The sequence below is a fragment of the Pezoporus wallicus genome, unplaced genomic scaffold (assembly GCF_028554395.1).
Source record: "Pezoporus wallicus isolate ANWC-B61680 ecotype Strahan unplaced genomic scaffold, APGP_CSIRO_Pwel_v1 contig_6714, whole genome shotgun sequence".
Taxonomy (NCBI): domain Eukaryota; kingdom Metazoa; phylum Chordata; class Aves; order Psittaciformes; family Psittacidae; genus Pezoporus; species Pezoporus wallicus.
In genome coordinates, this window is record NW_026637486.1 from 2236760 (window position 1) to 2263754 (window position 26995).

The 26995-nt window shown below is 41.5% G+C and overlaps 1 protein-coding gene across 1 annotated transcript in view; it reads left to right on the top strand.

Moving 5' to 3' along the window:
* EFEMP1 (EGF containing fibulin extracellular matrix protein 1) overlaps nt 1-26774 on the top strand; it is a 51634-nt gene extending 24860 nt beyond the window's left edge. Inside the window, exons 5-11 of the mRNA XM_057405844.1 lie at nt 12997-13119; nt 17003-17122; nt 19455-19574; nt 20995-21114; nt 22545-22668; nt 22787-22982; nt 25543-26774. Of these exons, the coding sequence (XP_057261827.1) occupies nt 12997-13119; nt 17003-17122; nt 19455-19574; nt 20995-21114; nt 22545-22668; nt 22787-22982; nt 25543-25701 (962 nt within the window). The 3' untranslated portion in view covers nt 25702-26774. The remainder of the gene's footprint in view (nt 1-12996; nt 13120-17002; nt 17123-19454; nt 19575-20994; nt 21115-22544; nt 22669-22786; nt 22983-25542) is intronic.
* Nucleotides 26775-26995: the final 221 nt, after the last annotated feature.

The following is a 26995-nucleotide window of genomic DNA, read 5'->3' on the forward strand; positions in this document are numbered from 1 at the left end:
TTCCACCATCCCCACAGCCCTGCAAGCAGGCTTCAGGAGGACTCTCCTTCCTCTAGGAAACACTGCTGAAACCTCAGTTGCAGTGAAAAGCGCCAGGGTTATGGTAGCACAGCATCTATTCCGAGGCAAACCTATGTAACTTCCCAGCCAAAGGAAAAAAAGAGAAGAGCTGTCCCAGTTGCTACTTCTACTTGATTGCTTAAGGGCAGCTGGGAAGTGAGATCCCAAGCCTGAGAGCAGAGCCCATCATGGTTTTAAGGCAAAGTAATTTTGGATGAAAAAATAGCTCTCTCTTCCCAAGGAAACTTCTGGGTTTAAAATGTTCAGTTTTATTTATTACAGGCGCATTGAAAGAACAAAGTCATTTTTTGGTGTCTTTTTTTGTTCCTGAACACAGAAAAAAAAAGTGGCAAAACCCCAGAAAAATTTTAGTTTGGGGCCAGAAATAATAACAATTTTCAGTTTTAAGGTTTTTGGGATTTTTTGTCAGGTTTTTGAAGGAACAACTGCTTCCCAAGCACCAACTTACGATCTTCAACAGACTGCACACCCTCAACTTATTTCAGTTTTCCTCCTTGGCCATCCCCACATTGCCACAGCCCATCATAACATCCCTTGGGCTCATGTGTTGCTCTTGTCACATCCCATATAGCTGCACCCACAACAGGACATGTTCTTCAGGGCTACTCAGGGTGCACGGTACCACCTCGGCACTTGCTCTTTAGGCCTTCTTCCAACAGCTCTGATTTTTGGACAGGGCCTTGGGTGACATGGTTTAGTGTGAGGTGCACCTGCACATGGCAGGGGGGTTGGAACTGGATGACCTTAAGGTCCTTTCCAACCCAAACCATTCCATGATTCTATGATTATACTTTGAATCAGAAACAACAGCAGCAAGAGACAGAGGTAGGCAGGTACATAGGAGCTCTGTGGTCAAAAACTGAGCATCAAATCCGATGGTGATCTGACCAGATCACACTGCTCATCTGTGGATAATTAAAACTATCACTGCAAGTGAAAAGCAGCTATGTTTGTAGGGCTCTTATGTATGTGCCTTGCTTTTCCCTTTCAAACAAAGAATGTATTAAAACTTCATTTTAAGCCCTCTTCATGTTAAGAATGACATGGAAAATTGGATTTTCCACTTCTATTAAAACGGAGAGCCAGCTAATGGGACTTCTTAAGGCCAGGCAGAAGTTTACAAGACACTGTTCCTGATGGGTTTGTTAGATCAGGACTGTACAGCACAGCTTATTTGTGGCATACTCCAACTGATATTGCCACAGAGATCTGAACGTTTGCACATCCACTTTACTTCACTTGAACTGCGCAACCTGAACATTGTGTTTTTCTATCCCAGCTCTTCCAATCCCCTCCCATCCCTAGAGTCTATTTTGGACCAAACCAACTGATGTGTCTTATTTTAAGTACTATTTCCATGCTTTGCTTCTATTGTTCTCTCATTCAAAAGTTGTAGAAGGCGTGAACATGAATTTCTTTAAACCATTTCACTTCATATTTCACAAGATGATAAAATAGAGACCAGTGGTGCCAACTGTACTTTGAAAGTAAACAGGTTTTAAACACATTTCTTCAGAGCAAGGCATCTATGGGTACATACAGCAACATGCTAAAAGGATCACATAACCATGCAGGAAAAATTCATAACTAAATAATGCCTTCAAAGGCATTTCTGGAGTTGGAACAGCCTCAGGAATCTGCTTATTTATGTAGGGAACTGTGGAGATTGCAGCATGTTGGTACTGCCAACAGATAGGATGATTAGTGCTAAAAACAATATCATCATTTAGATAAGCCTTCTCCTTCTGATAGTTGCTATTGAACTCGACTTGAACTTAAATGTTCTCAGCTAGGGAAATACAGTTATAATTCCTAAACCAGCTCATTCAGCCTGCAAAATCTGAAGGAGGAGATTTTATTGATAAAATTGGTCCCTTTTATTAAGCATTTTAACTCTTTTGTCTTGTATCTTAGGTCCCTTATACCTTAAGGTCCCCTGTTTAAGTTAGCACTGTGTGCAGAAGTTCACTACTCAAAACCATCAAGCTATTGTACTTCAGGCATGGGTCAGATATCACCTAGTGTCTGCTCAGTGCATGGGTTTGCTTGCTGTGTTAGTTAGGTTTTGTTCAGTTGATAACTAGCTGCCCTTACTGTCAGAAGAACATACAGACTATGGTAGTGGCAGACAGACCAACCAGGCTTTCACCTGCCTGCATCCCCCATTGCAGGACCTTTGCCAGCAGCTCCCACACGGAGATACCTCCCTCACCATCAGGAGTCTTGTGCTTCCTCACAAGAGGAATGCTCTGATTAGGACTAAACCACTTGAAGCCATGCCAATGTACCAGAAAAGCAAGATTTTCTGCAGGATCAAAGATGGTTTAAAGCATACTCTGCAGCACATAGTTTGAGTAGAAGCTGGTGTTTTCCTTTGCAGGGACCCAGCAGCTGCCAGTGCAAGTGCTGGGAAAAGGCTTGCAAAGATTTAATGAGCGATTCTTCAACTTCCTAATTAAATAACCACAAGGAGCTTTCAGGCCTTTATTTCCCTAATATTACAGGTTGTAGCAGTAATATTTTGTTCAGTCAAGCCTAGCGAAAGGAAAATGCTTATGAGGGTTTCCAAGGAGAGAAATAAACAGAATGGGAATGAATAGAGAACTTGGAACTTTTAAGTGTATGTAATTAAGAAGAAAAAAAAAAGACATCCTTCAGATAATTCTGGAAACTATTAGGAGATATTCATAATTCATAACCAGTTGTTTGGTTTTCTTTCAAGCAAGGGGGCAGCTTTACATGAAACACTGACTAGCTTTTCCATTAACTTAAATAAACAAACCAGTATGCTTCAAGTTAAGTGAACATCTTTCTCTCTTCGTCCCCCCCCCGTCCCGTTCCCCCCCCCTTCTTTCTTTTTAATAACTGGGTGAATTAGAAATAAGAAAGAGACATTTACTTTCAAATAGGAAATTGGTTTGCATGCTATTTCTTCATGTTAAAAATACTTTGGAACACTCACAAAAACAATGTTAAGCTGAATTTATGGAAGTGTTCCATATCAGTTTTGAAGATGCTATGCCAGATGTCGGGGAGAACTCTTTCATCTGCAATAATGGAATAGTTTAATCCACCCTTGTTGTTTTTGAGTATAGTCCAAGTGTATTGGTCATCATGGGTGGGTGATCCTCACTTAGGCAGGCATGAACCAAAAAGCACAAGTTGTTAGACCTCTAGCATCAAGTCACAAGAAAGCAACAGCAGGAAATACTCTACTGAAAGTAAAAATAAGCCATTGCAATGTAAATCACAAAGTTTACCATTGTGACCACTTGCATTGTGAAGCACTCTGAGACTTGGAGATATATTGCACTGAATTACCGGGTTGTAACTTGAAAGCAAGTATGGCTCCATTTATGGTCTCAGCACAAATAAAGCAAAAAATACCTATTTTAAATTAATATAGATCAAACCCATGGAATATTTTTCTTTTTGATGAGCAGGAGGACCAATAGTTAACATTGTGGTCTTCCATTGGGAGAAAAGTATCCTTCCCTTTGAGCAACTTTAAACATAGACATATACATTAATTTCTGCTCTTGTTTTAAGCATACATGTTGAAGTAACGCTGGATAGAAAATCCTACTGCTGAATGTCTTTGAGGAATAGCTTTTGTGGCCTTGTATCATACTAACACTGTTGTTATAGGAACCATACCACTTCCATTTGGAATAATCACTTTAATTACTGTATTGCTTGAATGGTGTTTTATGTGTCACATTCATTTGATCTCCTATGGTTGTGATTCTATAATGAAGAATATCTTTCTATCAGACACATTCCTACAAGCTGTGTTTAACCATGGCTGTACTGGTGGAGCCTGCAAAAGAGCACAGTATGAACCTGTAATACAGTGTTTAGTCTTTCTCACTTGCCATACACACCACTTCAAGCACGGACAGCTACTGTGCATGAAGCAGGGAAGCAGAATACGTGTTCAGGCACTGATTCAGGTTAAGCACCTCAACTGGTCACCACTGAAATGCTATGCTGAATGTAATGGTTCTAAAGACAGTTTTATGTTAAGATACAGGATAGAAAAAGCATCTTATGCCATCTCTGCCTTCAAAGTCAAAACTCTCTCCTAATTAAAAGCCATTTCCCTTTTGCAATGTGATTTACAGCCTGTGGGGCATGCACTAGAGAAGGCAGGTAGCATCACAGATGAGAGGAAAGGAAGTCATGCATCAATTCAAATCTTCATTCATTTCCCTCCCCCCTTTTCAGCTGCCTGCCACTCCCAAACATGTGGGAGATGTTCTAGTGCTGAAAGCTATGGCTCACTCCTCCATTTAGCTATTTTCTATGCGATAAGTCAATTCAGTTTGGACATACCAAAGACAATACATAATGGTGACAAAGTACTGCAGTCCAGACTTGACTATTACAGCTTCATCCCTTCTTAACTCTGTTGAGTGACTAGAAGGATGCTTTTCCTGTACTTCCATATTCAGGAAGTCACTGTGGTTGGGTAACTTGCCTTATGGCAGTTGCTAACACTTCTCCAAAGGCAGAAATCATGCATCAAGAAACTCTAAGCTGCACTTTGTTTGATCTTCTTTATACATTTTCTACGTTAATGCTTTGCATGACTTCTATTTTGTTGTGCCATGATATCCAGGAATACTAAAAGACAAATCCACAAGGAGCTTGCCTTGCTGTGCTCTCGCACTGCAGAGGGGAAGTGTTCCAGCACGCCAAAAGCAGTCGTGCCGTTTTTCATGAAAATCTCATTCATTTCAACCTTCTACCTCACATATTTGCTTAAAATGTAGGTCTTGGCTCTCACCATCTATTTTTCCTGTGCAAACAAGTATTTGTGCAGGTTACCTTCGCTCAACTGTGACAACTTGTTACCAGGGCAATCGGTCCAATAGACTTCACATCAAAGAGCCAAAGGAAAATTCAAAGGGGAAAGAGAAACAGAAGCAATAAAGAGGAAGTTTATGGGCTGCCACGGAGTTATATAGAACTAGAGACACTACCTCATGACACTACAGGGTAGTGACTGCATTTAGAGCTCAGGTCTTGCTATTAGGAGGTTTTGCCACTCCAGAAGGGAGAGATTTCCCTAAATATTGAGTCTTTTGGTACCTGCTGACCTGGAGCTCTGTAACAGACTCTGTGCTGGTATTTCCCACCGCAAAGCGCAGCCTCCCAACACCAATGAGTTAAAAGTTGTCTGGGCATCCAGCCCAGATGAATAACATCCCAAATGTTGAAGGAAGTAGCAAGGGAAATAGAAAAGCCTTTGACAGAAATTGTTGATAGCTTGCTAAGGCTGGGGAGGGAACCAGGGAATTTGGAGGTTGCTAATGTTGTTCCTATGTGTAAGAAAGGATCAGGGAGGATCCAGGAAACGACATAGCAGTGAGTTTGGCTTCAGTTGCAAGAACAATGTAAGAAACATAAATAAGGGACAGAATACTTGATCTGGTAAAATAAAGTGAGCCCATACTCATAGAAGAATCAGAAGGGTCTGATTTCTCCAAGTAATTTACCTTTAGCTGGTTAGCTCTGAAAAACACTGACATAAAATGCCTTACAGACTGAGGGAAAGCTACAGAGGTGGGAAAAGTGGAAGGTTTTGTAGAATCCTGAGATGAATTGTCCAGGATACCTGCAGTCCTGTGCAGATCACTGTATGCCTGGTATCAGACTTGCTGGTGCCATCTCTTTCGTGGGAAGTGGTGTTTGGAGGTCAGATGAATCTATTAGAAAAATAGACCAAGTCATTTTCTGGTGTCTTTCACACTGAGAACTCAAAAAATTTAAACTGATTAACTAAAATATTTATTGTTTCCATTCAAAACAAATGGAGAACAGCTTGGCTTGAGCCAGGGACAAGTGCAACACGGGCACTGGTGGGCTCATTCTGGGATTAGATTGGTATAAAGCATTCAGAAGCTGGTCCATCAGTGCTGCAGTAGGGGCAGAAACAAGAACTCAAATCCCATAAGTTTATTTGAAGAGTCCTCTTTTTGATCTGGTGGAATATTCTGCTTACAAGATTGCTACAGACCAGAATAAAGCAACCTACAAACACTCTGTGACTTGTCTGAACAGATGAAAATCTATACAGACAGGGAGAGCATGAACATGCTGTAGGAAACCACTATATGTTGAGAGCAGTGAGCAGCAAGAAGCTGAGCGCACTTCACACATTGGAGTAAGATAAACAAGTTGTTAACCAACTTACCTAACAAGTTGTTAACCAACAGGAGTAAGACAAAGATACAGTTATCCCTGACTAACAAGTTGTTAACTAACAGGAGTAAGATAAAGATACAGTTATCCTTAACTAACATGCTGTTAACTAACAGGAGTTAAGATAAAGATACAGTTACCCTTAACTAACAAGCTGTTAACTAACAGGAGTAAGATAAAGATACAGTTATCCTTAACTAACAAGCTGTTAACTAACAGGAGTAAGATAAAGATACAGTTATCCTTAACTAACTCTTGTTAGTTAAAGGCACAGCTCTCCAGCTCCAAGCAGGACACACAGGTATGCACTAGAGGAGAAAAGCTCTAAGCGGCTAAAATAAGACGAAGGATAGATGGGGATTGCATTTTCTTTTCCCTACAAAAGCTTGCAGCAGTGGGGAAATGCATCTCATGAATTTATGTCCTTCTCATAATGATACGAAGCAAATTACAGAGATTAAGCTGTTGCATAAGTGAGCAAGCAGTATGAGTCAGGGGGTTTGGGAAAAATGAGTCACAGCGGGAAGGGAACGGAGCCAGGTTTGGAGCTCCAAGAGGGAGACTGGGAAAGAATTTTATGGATGTAGATAAGAGCCTGACAGAATGGATTGCAGTGGAGAAGGAGAAAAACTAACTAGCTCTAACCAGGGAACCATACACTAGATGTAGAGAAAGCTATAGCTAAAAAGCAGGTCAGGAGAAACGTCTGTACACAAGTGGTGGTTGGAGTGGAGAGGAAGCTGCCAAAGTCAGCAGTGGAAGGACATAATTGTGTAAATCACTTCAAGAGGGAGTGCGGGTACATTTTTGGAAAATGAGGGAATCACTGGGTATAGCTATTAGTGAGGCTTGTGGAATTAAAACTATGAAATGCAAGTTGATTTATATTGTGAAGGAACACGGGAGCAAGCTCTGCTGCCCTCCAGGGTGCTCACATTATTGCTGTAGCACCCTGCAAACTTCAAACAGTAAGTGATGCACATCAGAGCGTTACCTTCACCTGCAAATAGTTGCCAGTATCATAGAATCCCAGACTGGTTTGGGTTGGAACGGACCTTAAAACTCCTCCAGTTCCAACCCCTGCCACAGGCAGGGACCCCTTCCACTAGAGCAGCTTGCTCCAAGATCCTGTGTCCAACCTGGCCTTGAACACTGCCAGGGATGGGGCAGCCACAGCTTCTCTGGGCACCCTGTGCCAGCGCCTCAGCACCCTCACAGGGAAGAGCTTCTGCCTAAGAGCTCAGCTCAGTCTCCCCTCTGGCAGGTTAAAGCCATTCCCCTTGGCCTGTCCCTACAGGCCCCTGTCCACAGCCCTTCTCCAGGTTTCCTGCAGCCCCTTCAGGCACTGGTGCTAAAGGTCTTCCATTAGGAGCCTTCTCTAGACTGAACAAGCCAGCTCTCTTCCAAAATGAACTTCTAGAATAACCCTGCATAGTACTGCAAGCAGTGGTATTTGTGTTAGGATGAGTCACTGGGGTCTGATGGCCATATGTACCATGGTACAGTTGAGGACTTCCATAAACAGTTCTGAAAAAGCAGCATGGCTTCCATGTAATTCCATTGAGAGACCAGTGCCCTCAATTGCAATGTTCCTCCCCCCACTGCTCTATTGCCTCTGACTTTACATCAATTTAAGGTTTTTAGATAGCAGTAATCATTACAACTTGATAGAGGCCCACACCACCTCACCCATTTGGGGAATGGTATGGTTTGACTGAGCACAAGCCTGCAGGAGAAGCAGAGTATGAGATCCATATAATTAAAGACTGTGTCATGACGCTTCATGGATCTGAATGCAGACTGGTCAGAGAACCTGAATGCTGTGGTTTGCAATTCCCAGAGTACTTTGAAATGATCATGTTCTTACAGTGTAGTATTCTGGATGTAACACCTATAAACAACATATGGGGATTAAAGTAGTCAATCCAAACTCATTTTACAAGTTCTGTTAATATTTCATAACTATTTCAAGTACAAATAAATCCCGTAAGAAGCTTGTTTTTGAGTGGCCTATTGAAAGGCTGAATCATTATTGGAGTTCAATTATTACAATGCTCAAAACACGGAAGGTAGCCCAGCTCCATTTCCAAATCAAATTAATCTGCAAAAGGACTGTTAGAGATGCTCAGGCTATTTCAAAGGAAATTTTCCAACTACACAGGTTATAACTGTCCAGAGAATAACTATCTGGGAATAAAAATCTCAGCAACTTCTTAGATCAGACCCAGAGCTACAGTGAGTGTAAGGATTGATCTGTATTTCACAGGTTGCATGAATCAATAACCAAATACCATTCAGGTTGTTTAACGATGTAATACAAACTTCCAGCTCTTTTGTGCTGCTCCCTCCAGATAAACCTTTTAAATGTTAGCTGAGATTTGAAAATAGAAAGAAAAAAGGGTAAGGTTAAAAGACGGACTCTTCATTAGGGACTGTAGTGACAGGACAAGGGGTAACGGGTTCAAACTTAAACAGGGGAAGTTTAGATTGGATCTAAGGAAGAAGTTCTTTACTGTGAGGGTGGTGAGGCACTGGAATGTGTTGCCCAGGGAGGTTGTGAATGCTCCATCCCTGGCGGTGTTCAAGGCCAGGCTGGACAGAGCCTTGGGTGACATGGTTTAGTGTGAGGTGTCCCTGCCCAAGGCAGGGGGGTTGGAACTGGATGATCTTAAGGTCCTTTCCAATCCTAACTATTCTATGATTCTAAGAGAAGTTCACTTGCATTACAGGTTACCAGTGTGATTTTACCTGGGTGAACATAGGTATGTTTAACATCTAGAAATGAAATCTAAGACATGAGAAAGGATGAGGAATGAGTTGAGGGTGTTTTCAGGCATCACTTACAAACTACTTGCTTAAGGTAGAAGCCTCAGCTATGTCATCAGCTTCTGAAACACTCATGGGAACAAACTTTATCATGATGACACTAAATTTGGACAAGAGGATGCAGAGGAAAGATGCTCAAGAATGAGCTTGTAAAAGCCCATTATTTTCTTTCTAGATCTGTTTCTTATACTGCACTCATCACTGTGGTATCTTGAGCGCTTTCCAGTAGTGCATTAAGCAACATGACAAACATCTGTCACATGTTTATTCTCTCACCCTCTCCCCAGAGACACAAGTGTGTGCAGTGCAGTGCCTTGTTTTAATTTTTTTAATTATTATAAATACACATGCACGTAACACACATGATTAAACGCTGGTGCTGGGGAGGAGAGGGCAGACAAATTTATCTTGCTCTTAGGATTAAAGCTGGTGACCTCTGTGATCTTCCTGTGGGAGTTTCTATCACACCCAGATCCTTCTGTCTTCAGAGATACCAAATCAGGCTGCTCACGGGTGTCTGCAGCAGGCAGAAAACAAACATATGGATTCTCAATACCCTCATTTACTGTTCACACTGAAGTGCAGGGATTTTGTCAAGAAAGATCAAATGGAATGAGATGGTAGAATTTAAGGGAAAACATGTGCCTTGTATATCCATCATTTCATCCCTGCATGTAATGCAGGCTAAAAGCAGGAATTGATGCAGCTTCCAAACCACTGTCACAGAAGCAGAGGGCACTGTGCAGGAATCTAATGGACTGGGAAAGTCTAATTTAAACTGGGAAAATAATCCTTAGAGTAATGGAATGAAGACCTGGGAGTTATGGATTTCCACACAGAGAGGTCATAACTGGGAAAACAATCTGAAAGCTTGATACCAGAGTGCAGTCAGACCCTGACAGATAAGACAGCCTACCCATTCAAGAAGCATGGACATGTAAGTGGGAATCCCAGATCAACACTGGCACCACCAGTGTAAGGTTATGCTATTTCATATGGGGAGAGAAGTGTGCATGTGTGTGTATTGGTAGACAACTCCGCCTTGGCCACCTCAGAGAAAACTGGAGCTGATCTGCCTCATCCCAAGACCTCCAACATCGAAGCTGCTTCCTTCCTATGACTTCCACTCCTCTATTGCTCCAGTAACTCTCAGGACAGTTAGAAAAAAGACTGTTTCTCTAATGGAGGATGATTCAGGTCACATCGAGTGCCAAGAAGCTGAAGACTTCTCTCTGGGCCTCACTCAAAGGCATAGATGCAGAGATCTGTGCAGCAACATCACATTGCAAAATCCACCAGTGCTGCTTGCCATACTCCACAAGGGCTGGGCTGCTTCTGGTATCCCACCAATACAATTCACATTTGGCATCGTTTTCAGTGCTGAAAACTTCCACTCGCTTCCTCACCCTTGTATCACTCACAACAGTAGACATATCTGTAATTATTGCAATACTAGAGATGTCAGAACTGAATGTTCCAGCACTGAAACCTTTCTCGCTGCCTGCAGTTCTCCTCCCACTATATTTTACTTGAAGCACTTTAAGAGGATCTTTAGGCCATCAGGTTTCCTCTAACAGCACTGTTTTCTTTGCACAGATGTGAGCAGAACTCCTCCGAGCATGGCAACCTACTGCCCTTCCCCATGCAGGCTAGAGGCTGCTCTCCTGTCCACCTTTACTTCCCACCTTGAGTAAAGTCCACAAACAAACTCCCATCAATTCCATGTATCCATTTCCCCAGCTTGCCTAGGGACTTGCATCTCAATGAAAGCCATCCAAAGACAGAAAAGCCAGCAAAAAGCACCACGGCCATGCAGAGTGACAGCACTGACAAAGCTCTTCTGAAGTCCACCAAGAACACACCACATACTACTCTGTAACAGACAGGGCAGTCACAGCTAATACACAACCCAGTTCAGGATCCTAAATTGAGTAATAAGATTAGGAGAGCTCTAAAGGATTCCTTGAAGCCAGTCTCAAATGTTTGTTCTAAACACAGGTCTCTGGGGCCATAGCATCAAATTCTGCAAGTTTCCAGATCAGGACACAGCCAGCAGTCAAATGCTGCTTTTCAATAGTGGTTTTTCTTTCAAACTGAACTTACCACTGGGACAAATCAAAGCCCCTCAGTGCATAAGTCAATCTAGTTTGCTTACTTTTAGCTGGAGTGCCTTATTACTCCATAGAAGTTAAACTAAATGGAAATCAGGCCATAGATACAAATGGCAACATAAGGACTTACTGCATTTTAACTGATCTATCTTAAAACGCAACTCGTGTTAAGTTTACTCATATATGAAGTTCTTAAAGATCAAACAGTCTTTGTTCCTGCACACGTGCACAAGAAGGATTTGAACTCTATGACTATCATAGCCATCTAACTCAGCTTTTGTAGAAACGAGGAGTATATGCAAAGCCCAGTGATGTCCTTGCAAAGACTTGCACGGAACTCCACCGTGCTTGAGTGTTTAATGATGTGTCAGGTTGGTATGAGGCAGCAGCTCTAGTCCCTGAAAGTCTTTACACCTGAGAATGTGCTTTTCAGCTGTCAGGACAAAACAACACAGTCAGCAAGTCCTGCATCAACACAGCAGCTTCAGGTATTACACAGAAATGCAAAGAGGGGCCTAACAGAAAAGGGCTTTATTTTCCCTGTGAGATAAAGAGAAGATAGCTGTAAAATATTTGGACATTTGGGGGAAGGGCAAACATTGAGAATTAATTCAAACTGTTGATGGTTTATTTTTTATTGAATCTTGTGGTCAAAATTGTTTTCCTTTGCTATGAGAAAGAATCCATCATTTTTTCCAAAGCACCACCCAGAATCTGCCACTGGTGATGTTCTAACATCCCCAGTGCCTATACAAATAGAGAGGTCAGCTGAGATTTGTAAACTGGAGATCATAAGTTTGAAGGAATTTGTTTATTCAGCCTAGAGTCTCCAAATGGTGTCCAATGCCAAAACTAAAAAGTCCTCTCACTGTACTGTGTCAGGTTACACTAAAAAGCTCTCCAACATTTGGGATGTTCAGATGAGAAAGCAAACTGCAATGCCATTTTCAGCAACCTATTTGTCAGCACATGCAGTTTAATTCTAATTAAGTACCTCCAGCAGTTATAATGAATAGGCAAAATCAGAATGGTGGGGTTCTACTTGTAGAAACCTGCATTTAGTGTGAATTACCCTGAAAAGTATCAGTCTAGTACTTGTATTTTTAGCTATGCTGTTCAAATGCAAACATACCTGAACTCTTTCCAAAGGCTTTAGCAGATTGAATTAGGGAAGTTTTCATGGGAATGACAAGAGGCAGATCTCTTCCTGAGAAGGCCACCACATACCAAGTTCCAAGTCCCTGTCCAAAGTATGGAGCATGGGAGCCATGCAGAAGAGATCACCAGAGTCTCTTTAGTATCAGCAAAACAACATTTCTAACTCATCCTTGAGAAAGGGCTGAACTATGTTTGCTGAAGTTTTCTGCAGTGATTCAGCATTCAACAACCAACCAGCATGAGAAACAAAACACAAGGCAAAAAAAGTCAAATGATTAAATTATGATAAAGTTGCAAGAAGTTTATGGAATGTTTTATAGTGCTAAGTACAAAATATTAATGGTATTTGACAAATAAAAGTGTCTAAATGTTTAAAATAACCATAGCTGAAAATAGTTACAAATGCAGTAAATCAGAATCAAGAGTTATTAGAAATCTGATAAGATTTTACATCCTGCAAGTGGAATAAGCCCTGACATTACATCTTTGGATATATCTGAACTTTGCTGCCTTCACTTAGAGGAAGCTAGAAGATACATAAAACATTTCAATAGGCTAAAATCTGTTTTAAGTAAACTTTAGGACTAACATTGCATTTGTTTTGCCTATAAAGATATAGATGAATGTGCAACTGGATCCCACAATTGTAGAGCTGATCAAGTATGTGTCAATTTAAGAGGCTCCTTCAGCTGCCAGTGTCCTCCAGGCTATCAGAAACGAGGGGACCAGTGTGTTGGTAAGTGTTCCTCTGGACTAAATGATTTTCTGTCATTATCTACAGTTGCAAACTTTATATTGATTATAAAGTATATGGGTAAAATAGCTATGTAACTGTGAAATGCAATGGAGTAGTCACTTTATCACAAGGATTAATCACTAAACCATGGAACTAGAAACTATTTTAAGTACAATCAACACTTGGAGTTGATATTCACAAGATTAATTTTGCTAACAGTTACCATTGTGTTTATTGTTTGTATTGGGGTATTGCCTAATGGCCCGGATACAGTCATAAGTCTACTGTAGCAGCAAAGCAGAGCATGTCTTTCCACTGACCTCAGGGAGACTTGAGTCCAGGTCTGGAGAATAAAGCTCTACCTTCACACAGCCCTAATCCCAGCTCTGCAGAGCCCCCTCACACAGTCTGGTTCAGTGCTCAGCTTTATGAGTACACATGAAAGAGATGGAAACTCTGAATGCAGGTATATGATATTTGCAACTTACAAACTGCTGCACTTTATTCTTTGTGCCAAATAAACTATTAGCACCCTTGGGACCTATACAAGTATAGCATGAAATGAAATCCAAGTGCAGTACAAACACTGCATCTTTCCTATTCCATCCTCATTTGGGGACATTATGCAAAAGTGCCATTACCCTGTTCCTGCAGTCCTCCTTCAGCCATTATTCAACACCTCCTTCATCATGATTTTGATGGATGAATTGCTTTTATAGGCACTGCAGCCTTAAGGCTTTGGTTTGTCAGAGATAATAAAAACACCTATGAAATAAGAGAAGCAAATATATACACCATGAGGTGATAGTCAAGACTGCCTCTTAGAAGACACAAGACTGCTTTTATACAGCCTAGGAGAAAAGTGTTTGGGTTTTTATGTCTTCAGCAGAAGAGGAACAACAGAACTTCAGGTTTTCCTCTTTGTGTTCAGGATCTTGCACTTGAAAGTGTTGAAGAATTCTTTGATTTTTATTTATATTCTCTTCCCAAAAGCCTTGCTACAGCTGTAGGTAGTCACTGCAGGAAGGAAGCAGGGGAAGCTTCAGTCCACATCTAGACTAACTTCAGTTTCTGGGCATGGCTCTTTCTGCAGAGTTCTGAGCCAAGGGCTGTCAAAATCAACCCAAAAATTCTTATCTCTTTCCTAAGAGACAAGGATCAGGCCCTGAACTGTCAAACTGCTGTAAGCACAGATGGGTCTAATTTCTCTCAGTTCTCAGTGCAAGAGTCAGGCAGTTCAAAATGTAGGTAGAGGAAGAGTTTTGATAGGGCTTTTTAATAGCTGGGGTTTATCTCATTATGTTTAGAGCAGGTAAAGCATATCACTGCTGTGTAACAGCACTTTGAGTGGCAAGACCCATGGTACTCACTGAAAGTCTCACAGGACATGTTATAGCAGGTGTTATAGATGAAAAGCAGCACAACAGCACACCCTTACATCCCCATGTGAATACATTTATGCCCCCAAATCTATGCATGAAGATGTCTGGAGAGCAAAAATTCCCTTCTCCCATTTAGGTCAAAACCAAGAGTAACACCTGTGTTACATATTACACACTGACCTAAATTCTAGGTCCATCTGTACTCTTTGGGCTGTCAGTGTTTCAGGATAAAGGCTGTCTTTGGGGATTTTATAACCACTTTGCCAGAAGATGTTCTTGGGGCCAGATCTTGATAGAGGTTCTCCATATGGGAGGAAATGTTCCTTAAATTTGAAAGAAATTTTTCCAGACTATTTTGGCTTCAAGGTAAAGGGGAAAAAAAAAAAGTTTATTTCTGACGATTGATTCTGGTCTAAATTCACTATTTTTTGATTCCTTTTTGCTTGTTCACATATTGCAAAATTAATCCTTTCTAAAATACAAGGCTGCAGATAGAAGGAACTTTTCCAACATTACTTCAAAGTGAAGATTTGGCTGAATTGATTAGATAATGCTTAGTATGGATGTGCCTAATCCCGCCAGGAAAACTCCCACTGAATTACAGTCAGATCCTGGAAGCATTTCTGTGCAGAAGTGCAGTGCCTGAGCAGCAAAGCATTGCTCATGTCTGTACTGTATAATCAGGGCTTCAAACAGATCTCAGTCCTGTAAAAGTCAAGGATGGATGAGACCTACTGAGCCTCCTGATTTATTCCTTTTCTACTTCCAAATATCCCTCTGCAATAAGAGTTACAGACAGTCGCTACTGTACGGAGAGGCAGGAATGTTCCAGCATGAGCCTTTTCATTCAGAACCATCCAAAAGACTCCTCTGCTAAGTTCAGCCCTGAAGAGTGACTTCAGCTCTGACAGAGAAAGGGTTAACTTCTAAAGATTATTTTTTCACTTGATATTAAAACAAACACTTTCCTCATCATATAAAAAAAAAAGCCTTGGCCTCTTTTTAAACACATCTATGGTGGAAACAGCTGGAGGTAGGAAACTCAAGATCTGGCATGGATATGGGAAGTGCCTGCCTTTGTTCCAGTGCAAACTGGTCTTATTTGTCTGAGGGTTGAGCCTTTGAAATCTCCCATTGTGTACATGTACAGAACACGGCCTGGATTTCTTCACCAAACTCAAGCAGGCCACAGCTAAAGAAGGCTGCTGCACATACATGAACCATCAGTACCCTGAGAAATAAGATGCTTTCCGGGCAAAACCGGAGGCAGCAGCTCCTCCAGAGCACAAGGAAACCTTGTAGAATGGAGAGAGGTAAAAGAATGGGCTGTTGCACATTTTGTATGGTTCACAGGTGAAAACCCTGCTCCAGTGCACATTAGGAATGCTGAAACTTGGAAAAAGGCAGCATGCTCCACCTCATCTCCAGGCTAAGCTGCAAGGAGAGGCTGGGAAAGTTCATCCTGCCTCAGACAGCACTAGCTTTAATCTGACCACCTTCCCCTGCACCAGGGAGCACAGGCAGGAGGTGTGGCTGCTGCACGGGAAGGTGGGCAGGAAAGGCAGGGAGGGGAATGGGAGCAGAGCAGCCTCTTGGGGAGCAAACCGGTTTCTGTGGAAGCCCAAAAACCTGTTTCCTTTTCAGGCCCATTAATCTTCTGTCCTCACCATTCCGCTGTTCTTGTACAGAAAACTTGGACTTTTCTTAATGGAGCTGAAAAGATTTAGTACATGTTAAGAGTTCTGTGGGGGAATTCTTAGGAAAAACAAGAGCTGCAAGCCACACTCACTGTGTTGGTTGGTGTTACGTCTGATCAGGAGAAATCTTGGTTGAAAAGTAGAACATAGTGGGGTTTACCTATGCAAAATAAACCAGACTAAGCAGTACTGTGGAACTGAATAGAAAATGAAGTTGGAATGTGGACTGATCTCATTGGAAGACAATCATCATAACACAGATTTTATAAAAGAGAAATTAAAGTTATCATAGAATGGTTTGGGCTGGAAAGGACCTTAAGATCATCCAGTTCCAACCCCCTGCCATGGGCAAGGACACCCCACACTAGACAGTGTTGCCCAAGGCTCTGTCCAACCTGGCCTTGAACACCACCAGGGATGGACCATTTACCACTTCTTTGGGCACCCTCTGCCAGCGCCTCACCACCCTCACAGTAAAGAACTTCTTCCTTATCTCCAACCTGAACTTCCCCTGTTTCAGTTTGAACCCATCACCCCTTGTCCTATCACTACAGTCCCTGATGAAGAGTCCCTCACCAGCATCCTTATAACCCCCCTTCAGATATTGGAAGGCTGCTCTGAGGTCTCCACACAGCCTTATATTCCTGTTAATACCCATAGCAGCAGTACCTCACTCACATAAGCTCCCCCCCAGCCCCACTTTTAATCAAGTGCCATTAACTTTCCAGTTTCTTTGGACACCAGACAGCAGCAGTGAATTGCCATGATTCCATCTGAACTAATGTCTCTCCTTTGGTAACTCAGACATTGACGAGTGCACCCTTCCTCCGTACTGCCATCATCGATGTGTGAACACCCCGGGTTCCTATTATTGTCAGTGCAATGCTGGGTTCCAGTTAGCATCCAACAACCACACCTGTGTAGGTAAGAACTCCTCTGTGTGTACTTACACTCAGTGTAGAGACAAATGCTGACACATGCCTTGTCACAGTTGAAATTTAACTATCTTCCTCCCAACTTAGAGGAAATACCTATCAACAGTAAGACATACCAGCTGCTGTATTGAGAGGCTGTCCTGCAGGTGATCCAGTACAGGAGGGTTAGAGAGTAAATTGGAACCTTAGTGAAAAGCTGTTATTTTGTTGGTGCAACAGTTTTCCAAAGAGCATGCAGTTTGGCAACTGGAACCCTGGAGGCTTATATTCATTATCTAACCTTAGATTTATTCATTCTTTCAGCTGAGGTGGATTGCTTTGCATTGTCATTGGCTTTCACGATATTATTCCCAGTTCATGCAACAAAGGCTGGGACCGGAAACCAGGGGAAGCAGTGCTATACCTCTGCATTAGTGTAATTATCCTCAGCACATGATAAGCATTAGTGATGAAAGAAAACATCTAAGTCACATTAGAATATCTATAAGGTAATGTTAAAAATGAAAACCAGGGTCACTTTTAGTGACCCTTTAGAACTGATCCTCCCTTTAGTAGTAAAACACTAAGGGAAACCTTGCAGAGAACTTTAAGACTGCTGTTAAGTTTGAAATCATAAGTTCTGTTCTAGAAGAATTAGAGTAATAATAAAAAGGTAACTAGTGAAGTGCAGAGAGAATGGCCATAAAACACAAAGAGATTAGTGATGGAGATAGTTCTTTATGGCTATATCTAAAAGAAATCTATATTATATATGTATTTTTATATAGATAGATAGAAAAATTGATCTGGGTTTTCCAGCTTTTACCATTACTTCCAAGTGTTGCCATATCTTATCCTTGGCACACAGCATAGGACTAAAAGAGGAATTGCTGGTTTTCACCAAATGATAGGGTGCAAAATTGACCATGGACACTACATAACCATGTGGCCTGCTGTTACTTATCTGACCCTTTCCATAGCTCAAATACGTAGCAAGGTATATCCTTACAGTTAGACTCACAAATCCATGACAGCTCCAAGTTCACCAAATGCATCACCAAAACACCTCTTCTGTGATTTGCTGGCCTCACAGCCTGATAATTCATGCTCCTAGTAGGAAAGGTGAAGTAAATCTTAAGAAGAAAATTTGTAAATGAATGGCTATTGCATCAGGACAGACTTTGACATCCCAACAGTCATCTGGCAGAAGTGGTACTTGGTACTACACCAATCGCATTGGTGTTACAACTTCAGCATACATTGAAAGCAGGTCTATATTTCACAGAAGGAAAACAGAGCTGTGGCTTTGGCTAGCTTATTTAATTCTTGACCAGCTTATTTATTCCTTCTGGTAGCATTACCATGATGAATACTCTTTGCACTGTTGCCAGAAATTAACTAAAAGGAGGAAGAAAAAAATCCCTTTGTAATCAGTTTTGCCCTATTGCCATTCATTTTCAAGACTAGGAGGTTCAACATATAGAGAATCCTCCTTATTGTTTTAGTGCCTGATCTTAGTCATCTTTGTCAGTCTTTAGCTGTATCTGTAAATAACTGAGGGATGCTGACATCAATAAGCATTCACAAAACCCATGAGCTCAAGACCTTTTAAAATGCATCTCTCCTCTACTGATTATATCTGATACACACAAATATGAATGGAATATGGGAGGAATACATGGGAAAACACAGAATAAATAACAGAGGAGCAGCAGTTAGTCAACAGCCTGTGAAAACAAGTGTTATAGATTCCAGAGTTGATTCCAGTTATATAAACTTCCATTAAAAATTGCTTCTCATACCAGTGTTCTCACATATGTTCATAGGATGGGCACATCATGGAAAAAACCCAGCACAGAAACATACCTTCCCCCAATATGGTCTAGGTCTTTGAGCATTGCAAAACTCCACTGGCCTCAAAGGCTCATGTTATAATTGTAATGGAATTTAAAAGAACAAATTTTAAGAGTAATAAATAGCTCCAATAAATCCTAACCACTGCATGCTGAGAGCTCTTATCAGTATGTGTTCCTTATATCAATTATTTATAGAGACTTGGCATTTCATACCTGAAAAAAAGAGCCTGGAATGTGGAGTTTAATAGCCACACTGAACATTTTTGGAAGAACCCATCACACATTAGAATAACTCTCATTCCTGGAAAAATACTCTTTTTGTTACATGGAATGTAAAGCATAGATCTGACATTCCAGTGATGCAGAATCTATATTGATACAGCCAACTGAGCTCCTGCTAAGCACTAGACCCAGACTAAGGACTAACCCATTTAATCAGCCTTATACCAGCTACACAGGATGAAGATCTGTAACTTCTCCTTTCAGACATCAACGAATGTGATGCCAATAACCCATGTGCACAACAGTGTTACAATATACTGGGTTCTTTCATCTGTCAGTGTAATCCAGGGTTTGAGTTGAGCAGTGACAGAATCAACTGTGAAGGTAAGCGATTTGTGTGTCTTGGAAGAGGGATTTCTTGGTTTAAATGATTTTCCCAGAGGTCTTTTTGTGAACTAAGAGATAATTCGAGTGGAGCCACCCTGCAGGTGCAGTTTATAGCCAAAACCTTAAGATATTTAGCTTTTCTGTTATAAATGTGGTTGTTAATGCACATCTTAGTAGCTGCACTCAGGTACACACAGGTACAGGTATCTCTCTTTAACAGTAAGTGCAAAGCAGGACAGACATTACTACGTTTCAGACCACAGCTGGGAAGAATAAGGCTTCTGAATGCTTATTTCACAAACTCATTGGACTTGTGTGTGGTCTAATGCTGATGACCATGAAATGAATCGGAAAGGAATGCAAACCAAAAACAAGTGCAAGTTTGTGTGTTGTTGAGCTCCTCTGAAAAGAAAACCTCCCATTTCTGATTTTAAGGCAGCGACAATTGTGCTTTTGAGGGGCTTTCAAGCCTGTGTATCCAAACAGCACGTCTCCTGATGATTATACAATCAACACTTTATTTCCTCTGCCAGAGTCTCCACAGGGGTTCTCTAATCTCCTTTTGGACACATGATGATCTCACCCGTAAAGCCAATATCCCTTCTACCAGTCTTTGAGCCAAAGAGGGCTTTTTGGTTTACCACTGCCCTGCTAAACAAGCTAGCAGAGCTATTACAGATGCTCCCACTCCAAGCTTCTTAAGCTAATCCTATTTGCAAGTGAACAGAACAGGGAGCAGCAAGTATGCAGCCTCCAAGGACAGCCTTGACATGGAATCAAGAACTGGGCTCAAACCTCAGAGGCAGTAGGAGGGAGTTGGGTTGTTTTCCAAGCCATTCCCTAGTTTTGATAGGTTTAATTTCATTTCCAGTTAATGGCATATACTGTTCAATTCTGTTTCACATTACACTTTCTAGCAAGGGACTGATGGTTACACAAGGATTTAAACAAGCAAAAGAGAATGGTACGCACTGATTGTAATTTGAAGACAAAAAGAGGCCTTCCCCTCTTCCCCAAAGAGCTACTCCGTTAGCGTAGGGCACGAGTACAAAGGCAATATTTTTGCCTTACTAACTAATCTCCCATCTGTGGGGGTTTGTGAAAGTAACCACATTTTGGAATACTGAAAGAATAAATTCTTTCAAGAGTTATTTTCCCAAATCTGTTCTGAAGTCTAAACTTAGCTTCTGCCTCCTCAAATCCAGAGTTCTCAACGTTGTTGATAAAACACCAGCAGAACTTGCCCTGCTATTTGCAACTTTATGGTGTTAAGCAGTACATTTCTGCGCTTTGCTAACTCCTTCCTTTTAGACAGAACTCTTTTCTTTCCCTGTTACCAGAATTTGGCCACTATATTTAGTTCTGTAACAAGGTAAGAGTTAGACAACGATACCTTTAAGCTCTTCTGTCTCTGCAGACACTGACGAATGCAGAACTTCAAGTTATATATGTCAGTACCAGTGTGTCAATGAACCAGGAAAATTCTCCTGTGTCTGCCCTGAAGGATACCAGGTAGTAGGAAGCAGAACCTGTCAAGGTGAGTGCCCTCAGCTTAGCAGCCTCAATACTGCATTAGTAACACCACCATTTCAGGCAAGGCTAAGAATGCTTGCTATCTAAATATTTATATCTCATGACATTATGCTAGCAAAAGATATGTTGATAAAGCATTTGATGATTAATTGCATCTCTTGTATTAATTCCTGCTTGAATCTTGCAGCTCAAACTCTTAAGTCCTTCAAATTCCTAGGACAAAGTGTCAGTTCTTGCAACCCTTGGGTAAAACTGGTGTTGGATATCTAAGTAGGAGTCTAAGTTTCAGAGATGAGATAAATGTCTCTGGAAAAGGAAATTAGAGCATTTTTTACAGACATTAAATGTGCCTTTATATGATGTTTCATTTTATAGAGATTCCTAACTCCAGCCACAGTAGAAATGAAAGATGTTTCTTCTGATAACAGGAGGGAAAAATAATACACAAGACTTGAGCAGCTTTGATAATCTGTGCTTAGAAACTAAATGTTCTGGTGCCACCAAAAGCCAGGATTTTGAAGTCTGGGTTTTCTTCACTGGTGCTAAATGTCTCTGTATCTTATGAGAGAATACTGCAGAACAACATACTAAGTGCAAGAACTATTGCTTCTGTCATCCAGAAGCCAATTTAATAGTCATTATCTATAGAAAGAAATAGGTGCTAATTGCTGGCAGAAGGGATGAGAAAATAAATCAGGGTTTATTAACATTTTTTATAAAATCCAGATTAATTTGCTAATACTAAATATCATGGGGTAGCATGACCACGTACATCAGTTTGTGCCTTCCATAACTAAACCCTTTCTGTGACTGTGCATTTCAGGAGATCATGTAGGTAGACACCAGTGGGGTTCTGGCACTAGCTGGATAATAGAGCATTAATACAGTGTGAGTCTGACAGTCCCGACCTCCATTCAGGGTTATTGTCCCAGGCACAAAAGGAAGCTCTGCTTGGGACAATGAACAAGTTTTCCTTATTCCTTTCAAAGCTATTTTAGTTTAACTGTAGCCATTAACTAAGCATTTATACCATCAAACGAGAAAAGGTGGAAAAACCACAATTTTTCCTCAAAACCTTTTTCCTCTGTCTGCAAGGTATCTTCTGCTATGAAATCATACTTTGCTACTTAAAAGCTTTATAGTATTTCCACAGCTGTATTACGGTTAAAGCATACCTTTAGTCAGCAAAAAAAAAATCTTCAGACTTAATTTGTCAATAGACACATTTAATGTGTTAATAAACACATTTATCCCATTTCTGCATAGGGAAAGCCTTTCAAGCCAGGCCTCAGAAGAGCAGGTAAAGAACAAAGAACACAGGAACCTGTTGGGTTTCAACAGACAGGCAGGTGGTTGTTTTGAAGACACTGTGTTTGGTTTTGCAGCAAACTCATTTCCATCTGCTTTGATATGGTCCCTTTTCCTTCCTCCTAGATATAAATGAGTGTGAGACCACTAATGAATGCAGAGAGGATGAAATTTGCTGGAATTACCACGGAGGATTTCGTTGTTACCCAAGAAATCCTTGTCAAGAGCCCTATGTCCTCACATCTGAGAAGTAAGAGGAGACAATAGTCTTTTGTAGAATGATCCTCATCAGGCAACATGAGGAGACACATTAGAAAGCAAATACCAAGTGTCTGCAGCTATCAGTTTCATCCTTTTGTGTCTTCCAGCCGCTGTGTCTGCCCTGTATCAAACACCATTTGCCGGGAGCTGCCCTACTCTGTGGTGTACAAATACATGAGCATCCGCTCCGACCGAACGGTGCCCTCCGACATCTTCCAGATCCAGGCAACCACCATCTACCCTAATACCATTAACACATTCCGGATCAAGTCTGGGAATGAAAATGGAGAGTTTTACCTGAGAGTGAGTATTGGTGGGAGTAGGACCCTCAGCAGGGGATAAAAACCACTGGGTTATAACACCAAAAGTTGCGCTAGTGCCTGGCCTTTTGGCAAAGCCATCAAATGGCCCTGAAAGAGTATCACTGCATCCCAAAGTTGATCAAATTTTGGGTCTTCCTTTTCAAATGTGCTTGGTTTCCAAATTTTAAAAAGCCTTTTACTTTTCTACCTAAAAACGCTACATTGAGAATCAGCCTGCTTCTTTCAAATGAACACAATGCTAGTAATGATCATGAATATTTACCAACCTTGGGATACCCATGTCAAATTCAAATGAGGTACCTCCATGCTTTTCACTCTGAACCAACAGCCACACGTGTATTTAGCAGAGGATTATAGAAATATTCTGATTACAATAATCACAGAATCCCAGCCTGGTTTGGGTTGGAAGGGACCTTAAAGCTCACCCAGTTCCAACCCCTGCCACGGGCAGGGACCCCTTCCACTAGAGCAGCTTGCTCCAAGCCCCTGTGTCCAGCCTGCCCTTGAACACTGCCAGGGATGGGGCAGCCACAGCTTCTCTGGGCACCCTGTGCCAGCGCCTCAGCACCCTCACAGGGAAGAGCTTCTGCCTAAGAGCTCAGCTCAGTCTCTCCTTGGCCTGTCCCTACCTGCCCTTGTCCCAAGCCCCTCTCCAGGTTTCCTGCAGCCCCTTCAGGCACTGGAGCTGCTCTCAGGTCTCCCCTTCAGGAGCCTTCTCTTCTCCAGGCTGCCCCAGCCCAGCTCTCTCAGCCTGGCTCCAGAGCAGAGCTGCTCCAGCCCTCGCAGCATCTCCATGGCCTCCTCTGGCCTCACTCCAACAGCTCCACATCCCTCTTGTGCTGCTGCCCCAGAGCTGGGTCAGGACTGCAGGAAGGGGGGGGGGGGGGGTTCTTCCCAGAGGGGAAAATCCCCTCCCTTAACCTGCTGCTCATGCTCTGGGGGTGCAGCTCAGCACATGGGGGCGGTTCTGGGCTGCAACAGTATTAACAATATAAAATATGCAATTTAAATGTCTCATTTCTCAAAAAAAAAGTAAGGAAATCAAGAGCAGCTTGGGATGAGGCACTGGTTTGTGGAGTGCTAAGTTCAGGGTAGCTTACAAGGGCTTTGTGTCCTGATTTACTCCAACCTTCACTTTCCCATAGTGCTGCAACTATTTCAGAAAACCACAAAAGTTCAAGTGACTGACGACAGCAGCATTTCCTGTTGGTATCATGCAGTCAAGCAGATCCACATGAATGAAAGTGTCCCTAACATCTGCTCTTTGAGCTTTTTTTGGGGGGAAGAAATCTGATTTTCTTGAACGCTTGTAATATTTGCAAATCCCTGGAAAATCCTTTTTGCTTCATATATGGGCTTTTCACTTAGTAGAAGAGAATCAGCATAAAAAGCTTCAACCAGAAATACATCATTGGAAGGTTTTTCTATTTTAACTCAAATCTGAAGATGGAGGGAATGATAGTAAATTTCAAAAGTATACCTAGAGATGGCATTGCCTATTTATGCCATGTTTCCCCAAGACAGGAATATGGAATTACTCACCGATATCTCACTTGTGGTATAACCTATAACCCAATGCTTTTCCATGGATGTACTACACATCAAGCCCTCATACCTACCCCCCCTTAAAAAAGAAGAAGATATCACCAGCTCTAGTTTTGGGTTAGATCTCAGTCTAGCCTTTAAACTGAGTGTCAGACTAACAATTCCAACCTTCTGTTGCCACCCAACAAGAAGTCACAGGCCTTAAATAAGGAAGCGTGTGTTTATTCCTGGCAAGGGACTCTGGTAAACAAAGGCTTACTTGGAAGTTATTGTTGTACAAAAACTTGGAGCTGGGTCTGGGATACAGCAGATGGACTGGATTCAGTTTGATACGTAGTAAGTGAAGGGAGAGATGGAGTTTACCCTTTTACTATCACCTGTAAATGATGAAGCCGTTTAACAGACTGGCAGCATGCCACAGACAAGGTCTGTCAGTGCTCCCCGGCAGCACTATCCCAAGCTGGGAAAAGAGCTTTGGAGCAGTACAAGATGGGGATGGCAACAGGCACACCGGTTGCAAGAATTCCCAGTGTTTACAAGAGGAGCATGACTTCTAGAGCGCAAGCATTGAGACAGGCTTAGTTTCTCTCCACTGAACAAGCTACATCCCTGTTAAAGACATTAGGTCTCTCTTGTTTTACTTATTCTCTCTCTGTTTTAAAAGCTGATAGATGGGGCTAAGAAATAAAGACCATCCTGGGATAGATTACCAATTCCCATGTCCTTGAGGAGAGTCAGCATAACCAGGAACAGATTTTGCAGTGCAGTTTATTCCTCTGAGCCCTGGTCAGGTAAAGCTTTCCCTGCAGCAAAGCCAGGTGTGAGATTAGTCATGGCTGTTTCAAAACGTTAAAAGAATACTTGCATTGTGTATCTCTGTGCTGAGACAGAGCATTTTTACAGTGTAGTAACACCCCAGCCCTCTCCTGATGCAACAGGGGACTCGTTTTAGGTTGGACTGAATTAAACTGAGTGGTTTTCTGTTGTTCTTTCAGCAAACAAGCGCCGTGAGTGCAATGCTTGTACTGGTGAAATCACTCTCAGGACCAAGAGAACACATTGTGGACCTGGAGATGTTAACAGTCAACAGCTTGAATTATCGTACCAGCTCGGTGTTAAGATTAACAATAATAGTGGGACCTTATGCATTTTAGTGGTTTTCAATAACCCTTCACTGGCACTTAAAGCAGCCAAAGAATATTCTCTTAAAGAAAGCACTTACTATTTTATTTATAGAGTTTGCTCTCTTGGTTTTATTTTCAAGATTTGTTTAGTAAGTTGATACCTGTAATCCACACATTACACCTGTAATTCAAAATTAGTAGATGTGTTCCATAGTATAACATGGGCATTGTCACTTTCTGTATAAAGATTTAAATCTTTTTTATTACCTTTCTTGGACTAGATACATACCCTGCTTTTGTATGAGACCTGTATGTTCATACTCTCCTGTAAAGCTTCACACCCCCTCCCTAGGCAAATAGGTCATGCAGTTAAAAGGTGATCTTCTGTGTTGTTCCGATTTTAAATTCTAATGCAGCTACACTGACAATCTCAACAAGAATAAATGACATAGTATGAATGATACACAAGGAATGGTTATCTGATAAGCTAAAATGTATTTCTTCTTTTTAACTACTTTGTAACAAAAGCTAACAGTCAATAAAAACCTCTTTCTGTAGACATTTATGTGCTATCACAGTTGGTTTTTCTAATCTGGTTTGGAGGCGAGATGGTAAGAAATGTTTGGCATTGGGTTTTTCTATGCAGATTGTGCTAACCATACCATGGAATAACATTCTGCTCCCTCCAAGATAAACAGACCATAGGAAGAAAACTCCAAGAAGGAAAGAAACTCCAAATGGAAAAATCACCGCACAAGGCACGTGTGTCTGTACTTTCTCCTGAGAACACTGTTGGGAGTTACTGGTTAGAGGGACACAGCGTTTGCAGACAGAAGTTAACATGCTACTTTCTCCAGCAATATTATGTTTTATACTAAGAATTGAGTGCATTTGCTTAGTAAGTTATATCATTGTCAGGCACTCGGTCCTATTTCTGCTCTTACAACTCAGATGTATCATGTACAGTGTTCATAAAGTTTATTTCTAATTCAAGAACTAATAACACCTTTTGTAATATGTCAAATCGTATTTCTTGTTTAAAAATGTACTAGTTATTCCTTTGATGTACAAAATTTTTAATAAAGATCTCTTACCATATTGAATTCAGTCTTTTTTCGTGGTAGTTTATAAGTACATTAGAGGGGTGAATTGGCAGCTACTGGGGAAGTCAGCAAAGACCCATTGAGTTCTCCAGAGTCAGAAGGACCCAGATGTTGGTCCACACAGTGTTAGTTCACGGAAGACTAAAAACACAATTCTGACGTAGAAGGACAAAGGCATTTCCTAGTGAGTTTTAGTTTTACTGACATTAAAAGAGGATAAA